The sequence below is a fragment of the Mus musculus genome, chromosome 9 (assembly GCF_000001635.26).
Source record: "Mus musculus strain C57BL/6J chromosome 9, GRCm38.p6 C57BL/6J".
Lineage (NCBI taxonomy): Eukaryota > Metazoa > Chordata > Mammalia > Rodentia > Muridae > Mus > Mus musculus.
In genome coordinates, this window is record NC_000075.6 from 13,798,022 (window position 1) to 13,805,374 (window position 7,353).

General features: G+C 39.0%; 1 protein-coding gene across 19 annotated transcripts in view; it reads left to right on the forward strand.

The window, feature by feature from the left end:
* Positions 1 to 7,353, forward strand: part of Mtmr2 (myotubularin related protein 2) — a 61,637-nt gene that overhangs the window by 50,762 nt on the left and 3,522 nt on the right. For 11 of the 19 annotated variants that reach the window (XM_006510677.4, XM_006510683.3, XM_017313693.2 and 8 more), the window contains 5 exons: positions 1,129 to 1,314; positions 1,855 to 2,061; positions 3,894 to 3,986; positions 5,404 to 5,517; positions 6,785 to 6,961. In XM_006510677.4, the coding sequence (XP_006510740.1) occupies positions 1,129 to 1,314; positions 1,855 to 2,061; positions 3,894 to 3,986; positions 5,404 to 5,517; positions 6,785 to 6,961 (777 nt within the window). Of the gene's footprint in view, positions 1 to 1,128; positions 1,315 to 1,854; positions 2,062 to 3,832; positions 3,987 to 5,382; positions 5,518 to 6,784; positions 6,962 to 7,353 lie in introns of all 19 variants that reach the window. The other 8 variants (XM_006510676.4, XM_006510682.2, XM_006510679.2 and 5 more) reach the window with 3 other exon arrangements.

Sequence of the window (7,353 nt, forward strand, 5' to 3'; positions counted from 1 at the left end):
TATCAGTCATGATCACATTAGTGTAGTTGCTCTAGTGTCCTTACTTGTTTTTGTTAAGGCTCCATGAAGTGTGATTGATTATATATCAGTTAGGAAAGACGGAATTTTTAACATAAAATGTAATATTAAACTTGGGGAAATTAGTTCTCTTTCCCTGCTATAGCTTGATTTGAAAAGCATTTATTTTCTTTCTTTCTTTTTCTTTTTTTTTAATAGATTTGAGGATAGTAGTATCAGTGGGATTCTGCTATACCTTTTTAAGTTTAAAATGAATTAGCTGCGTATAGTGTAAGCAAACTATGATTGCTGCTAATCTTGTCAACTTGGATGGAAAGAGCTACTGTATTCATGAGGACATTTTGAGAAATAAAAGCTCTGACTTGACCAATGAGTTAATGCATTTTTTGAGTCAAACTTTAGATTTTGGAAAGTTGTAGAGTACAGAAGGTGGAGCTTGGCTGGGGCTCAGGCTGCTTGGGATGCCCCTTTGAGGGGTGGCCTCTGCCCCCCCCCCCCTTCTCCTTCTCCTGGCTGACATGGGAGAATGGTTTTCCTCTGCCATGCTCTTTCCCATGGTGAGCACCACACTCCAGAAATGTGGGGCCTGCCAGTGAAACTGAAGCTAGAAGGAAAGTAAACCCTCCTCAGAGATGTCCTTCAGTCCTTTGTCCTTCACAGCAATAGAAGACTAACTGGGAAATCAGTATGGCTACAGTAAGTTTTGTTGGTTTAATTATATGTGAAATGATATGAAAAGAAATAGCTTGGGTAGACCAATATGGGATTATTTTATATAGAATTTATAATTGATTATTTCAGTAAATTTGAAGGAAATTTTTTGTTAAGCTATGGATAAGATTGATATGCTCAGAGGACGTTTTCTTTAAAATGCTGATTATACTTAGGGATGACACATAACTAATGTACTAGCACAGGCTGTTTCAGAAATAGTGTAAGGCTCGTGTGTTTATTCCAGGTGGCCCGAGCTACCCACGCTTCCCACAGGGTTTCTTGCTGTACAGCAGTGGTCTTATTTTGTACACTTTAGGTATTTTATGGAACTTTGTAATGGATATGTAAAGATGGCTATGCACTCATTTATGATTTTGTATGTGCCCTCTTTTGCAGGCAAAGGGGGGAGGTTATGAAAGTGAAGATGCCTATCAAAATGCAGAACTCGTTTTTCTGGATATTCATAATATCCATGTTATGAGAGAATCATTACGGAAGCTTAAGGAGATTGTGTACCCCACCATTGAAGAAACTCACTGGTTGTCTAACTTAGAATCTACACACTGGCTGGAACACATTAAGGTGTGTATTTACTACTCTTTCTCAAAGTCTCCATCCCTTTGTCTACCTTGGCTCTTGAAACTGAACTTAGTAGGAAGGCCCTACTGAGTAGTGGAGCCAATGACAGTGTGCACACTCAGGTCTAAAGTAGCCGCATCTTATGCTATGTGTGCGTTTCTGCTGCTTGTCTTCCTCTTTCCCATCCATCTGCACTCTACCCACCCTCCAGATGATAGTGCCTTTCACTTCTGACCATCTTTCCATGTTGTCTCCAATTCCAGTCTCCTATGTCCTCAACCCCAACCCCATTTAATATGATGCTTTTCATTTATTTTCCTGTTTTTGAGGCAAGTTCCAGGCAGTCCTCAACCTGACTCTTGGGATTATAGGCATGAGCCTCAGCCCCTGCCTCCTTTTTACTGCTGGTTGATGTTTCTTTCCATGTGACTGACAGAGTTCTCGGTCTCTACAGGTCACATATCTAACCAAACTGCATTAGTTTCTTCTTTTAAGAAGTGTTTAACTTTAAAAAAAAACTTTCATTTTAAAACTTGTTTTCAGCTCATTCTTGCAGGGGCTCTTAGGATTGCTGACAAGGTCGAGTCTGGGAAGACGTCTGTGGTGGTACACTGCAGTGATGGATGGGATCGCACAGCTCAGCTCACTTCCCTGGCCATGCTCATGTTGGATGGATACTACCGAACCATACGAGGATTTGAAGTCCTTGTGGAGAAAGAATGGCTGAGCTTTGGACATAGATTCCAACTAGTGAGTAAAGAACCTTCATTTTACTGGGGTTGGTCGTTGTGTGCTCACATGGCCATGCACATTCGTGTGCAGCTCAGGGGTGGTCAGTTTGCTTCCTCAGTTACCTTCTACTTTACTCTTATGTAGAGACATGGTCCCTCACTAACCCTGGAGGTCACACAGATTTGGGGTAGGCTGGCTAGCCAGCAAAACTAAGAGATCTGCCATTTCAGTCTCTGCATGTTGGCATTATAGGCATGCATATTATGCCTAACTGTAACTTAGGTGTTCAGACCAAACTCAGGTCTGACGTTCTTGTGGCAAATACTCTTCTCACTGAGCCATCCTGAGCCTTCATTTTTAATGTTCCACATGCATCTTATGCAAGGTATAAATTTGGCCATTTCCTAAGCAAGTGAGGTCATAGAAGTACTATATTTGGTAAAGTGTTAGTATATTCTTAATGCAGTCTGAACCCAGAGTAGCGCATTTGTTAGGTGTCTGATCTTGTCTTTTCTGTAATCGCTGCCTAGAAATTCAGCTGTCCCTCTAAATGAAGCTAGCTTTCCCTTTGGGCTTGTATGAAAAATGAGTGGTTTAGATACTAATTCAGTTATATAAAGTAGTATTAACAATATAGATCAAGGTCTGAAGTAATTTGGAACTAAAATAATCATGTAAAAAAATCTGGGGTCAGAAAAATTTTCCTTTGCAATGTAGGTAGACAGTATTTTTAGTAGCCTTTTTGGAGAATTAAGGATGCTTTGAGATCTGTCAAAACTTCCAGATAATGGTTTCTTAGAGGTTGTGGAATCCAGGAAAAAAAAAAATCTGTTTTTGTCCTTTGTTCTACAAAAAATACTAGCTCCCAGTTAAACAGAGCCTCCTGATGTGTTGCTTTGTCACATTGTATCAGGGGCATAGGCAAGTGGATAAGGCCACTAAAACTCTGATCTTCATTTGAGTAGTAACAAATACTGCCCATAGTATTTCACTTTAAGGAAAAATGGTACATTTTTGAAAAACATCATCAAATCTTCAAGTCTTATGATCCATACTTTAGATTAAAATATTATTTTGTTTCTTCCTGATGCACAGGATAATAGCAAATGAAATGAGTATCTTCTCTGTTTTGTCACATTAAAATGTTTACTTAGTAACATTAATTTTTCCTGCTTTGTTAATGATACTTGTGTAAGAAAACTGAACATTCTTCCTTCAGTAGTGAGCATCTAGCAGGATAGAAGAGTCTGCTGTGGCCATCCCCACTGCCCCGCTGGACACAACAGCAGTACTCACTTGCACCAGGAATACCAATAATGCATACTGGGAAATGTGAACCAGAGTAACATCATAGGATTATGACAGTATCTTTTTATATTGAAGCCTGCCCCAGAAGTTGTATACCCCAACTTTTTGAATGAATTCCTGCTTTGGGATTTTCAATTGCATGGTGGGAATCTGTTTGTGTGAAGAGTAGATCCACGTACTTCTGAAAGTTCTAGAGATTTGTGCTGTATAGTTCTATAAAAAGGTCACCTCCCCAGGGGACTGTCCATAAGAAACGTCTTACCACAGAGACGTTAAATCTTTAAGTCAGAAATCTGGACTCTTAAGGATTTTCTCTACTTTGTTTTAGAGTCTGGGTTTCATTTATTAAAGTAATCCTCTTGAAGTTTTCATGTGTGAAAATGTTAATATATTTCTGCTTGGTAGAGTTATTTTCTACTTTGCAACACTTTCAAAAGATGTTTTGAAGAAATTAAAAATACTGACCAAATTATACTTTCAGAAAATAGGAAATCTACTAAGTGCAATATCGTCTGTGTGACATTTCACTGTCTTTGCTTCAGAGAGTTGGCCATGGAGATAAGAACCATGCTGACGCAGACAGGTCACCTGTTTTCCTTCAGTTTATTGACTGTGTCTGGCAAATGACAAGACAGGTAAGACGTCATCTGCTAACACCCTGACCACACATCACAAGCTTAGAGTGGTCCTGGTTGACTTATGATTCTTGGATAGAATCCTGGAGATAATAGCTGTTGTTATTATTCGGTACTAAAACTTGTCTTTTAGGGTAATAGTAACAAACATTAATTCATAAACACTTGGATTCTAGTAGCATCTTGGCCCAGGGCGTTGATACAAATGAAAAAGATTCCTCCTTTGAAATAAAGTCCTTTGCTCATTGAGAGTTCTGAATTTCTTTGCTAAGAAAGATAAGAAACAAACTACATCAAATTCCAGCCAAAAATAAACATTATTTTGAGCCATTTTATGTTTTAAAGGAAGAAGTGTTGGGGTAGAACATGTAAAGCAGGGATGACTTGGCCCCTGTCAATCATGGAGCTATTAAAAACCCTATAACAGCCTTGTAGGCAGCAGGTTTGTTTGAGATAGTTGTATAAATGACTCAAGTCTAGAAAGGTTCATGATAGGACACACAATTGCAGGGTTTGAGAATGTCTTAGCAGGAGTAGAGTTTTTGTCACTGGAGAGATATGTATGCCAGTAAGACAAATAAGAGAAGATACGGCCCAGCTGTCTGGATTGGTAGACTTTAACCCCTAACTAGGTCACCTGAGAGTTGGAACTGGTTAGGGTGCTGTTTGGGTAGGATGGGGACATGATTTTTAGAAATGTTGAAAGCTCATCAGTATGTTAATTACCTATGTCAAGAAGGAGTAGCAATAAACTACATGTCCCCATAGATTTTAGTGAGGTTGACAGACTTTTTCTAAAATACCAAGGCAGTATTTCCCAGGTCATTGTGGAATGTTTTACAAGCTTATGTACAAATAAGTTTCTGAATGATTTTGTGATATTAATAGGATTGGGTTCAATTAAACCTTTTACTACCTTCTGGGCTGTCTTTAATTCCTTTGATAGCCCTCCAAAAATGGCTTGTATAAAATTAAGATACCCACTGAGGGTGAATTCTGAGTTGGACTAATGCTTCCAGTTGTGAATTAGAAGAACCTGTTCTTCCACAAGACAAGTAGGTTGACTTACAAGTTATCTGCATAGCTGCACAGCTGTATAGCTGATACTTCTGTGTATATACCTATGATATTTTCTGGGCACATTTGTTACTTTTAATTCTTAGACATATTGAAAACTAAAAGAAAAGAATATCAGAACTGTTCCATGTCAGAAATCAGTGACTGGCAACTATAAGGTCAAAGCAGAGCAAACACAAAACCATTCAGTACTTGCTGCATGGGAAAGACTCTACCTTGGAAAGGAAAACAAATAATGCTCTGATGGCTTAGGTAGTTTAAAATCTAAGTACTATTATGAAAGATCTACTCATGACAGATGCATGAAAAATGTCTCAAGTTTGTGGTGCTCAATTTGCAGTTCCCTACCGCATTTGAATTCAATGAGTATTTTCTCATTACCATCCTGGACCACTTGTACAGCTGTTTATTTGGAACATTCCTTTGTAACAGCGAACAGCAGAGGGGGAAAGAGGTAAAGTATGATCTCTACTCTCACTTGGCATGCATTTGGTTATATAGTATCTCACCAGACAGATTAGGATTCCTTCAACCCATAAACTGGGGATAAGGGCTCACACTTACAATCCCAGATATCCCAGAGGCTAAGGTTAAAGGACCACAAGTCTGAAGCCAGCCCTTTAAACACATACCCTTTCAAAATAAATGTGAAGGTGCTGGAGCAATAGAGGGTCAGTGCTGGAGTGCTTGCCTAGCTCTTCAAAGTGCTGGGTTCGATCCTGCTACAGCAAAACAAAAGAACCACTCTCTGTAGAGGTATCACTTTTAGTGTATTGGTAGAGAGCCCTCATGCACATCAACTTTCATTCTGAAAGCTTTGTCAGAAAGTAGGTTATTATGGGACAGGACTTAACACTGAAAAGCCCTGCTACCAGGTTCAGGTATTAGACTCACTAACACCTAAGTTCATTTCTGTTTCAGAAAAACAGGGTGATGGTGTTTACTATTGTGAAAATTAAGTTCTTCCTAGACTGTACCTTGCAGGTGTTATACTTTATACTGGATATATTTCCATGCATGGTAGGCTTTCAGTATATTGTGAGTTATTAGATAGTCACAAATACCACAGCAGTATTCTAATTACTGCCAGTCTTTTGAGAAACTACTCTTAAGTCTTAAATCCTAACATTTAAATACAAAATTCTCTTTTAAAGTGATAATCTAATGGTATAACCACAGGATTGTGGGCCATCACCATTTAATTTAGAGCAGTTTTCATCACACACCTGCTAATCCATGTTCTCCCAGGTTTGGGCAGATACTGACTAGGTTTCTCTATGGATGGCTACTTGTGAACACTTCATATAAATGGGATCATTCACCATGTGACCTTTGTGTCTGCCCCCTTTCATTACTATATTTGCAACGTTTATGTCATACCACACACTTCCTCTTCATGGTCAAATAACCTTCCATTGTGTATATCCCATCAGTTGGTGGTCTTTTGGGTTGTTCTTTATTTTGGCTGTTCTGAATAGTATTGATTTAATCATATGGAGCAGTTTTATTTTTTGTCTATGGACAAGTGTGTGATACACGTGTTTGAGAAGACTAGAAGAGGGTGCCTTGGAGCCAGTGTTTTTGGATCTACTCATGTGAATGAACACTGATCCTATCTACAGCATCCTAATTTTAATGATCACACAACCCTACACAAGTTTCACCTGAGGTTCAAGCAGCTGATATGATAGGAGATCTTTACCAATTTTTCCCTCTTGCAGAATCTTCCTAAGAAGACAGTGTCACTGTGGTCCTATATAAACAGCCAGCTGGAAGACTTTACTAATCCTCTTTATGGAAGCTACTCCAATCATGTCCTTTACCCAGTAGCCAGCATGCGCCACCTAGAGCTCTGGGTGGGATATTATATAAGGTGGAACCCCCGGATGAAACCTCAGGTACATATCTGTAATATACAGTATGACCCCACTAGTTTTGTCACAACCAAAACTTCCCACTCTGTCCTTTAGTTACGAAACTTTCCCAACTGTACACATTTCTGTGTGGTCTTTAGGTATACAGAAGAAAATAATTCTATAAAAATCTAAAAACTGCAGGTCCATAGTCCTGAAGTTTTAAGTAAATGATATTTATAAAGTAGCATCTTCCAGGAACATCTGAAGCAACTGAATGATCAGAGGTGACAACAAAACATGAATTTAATTCCACTAAGGAGCTAAAGGTGGGGCTGTCCAACTGCTTAAACAGCTAATGCCACAAAGCTCAATGAATGGTTAAGACCTCAAGTTTGTCTGGATTCCTGTTGCAGTGATTTTGTTTGCTCTTGCAG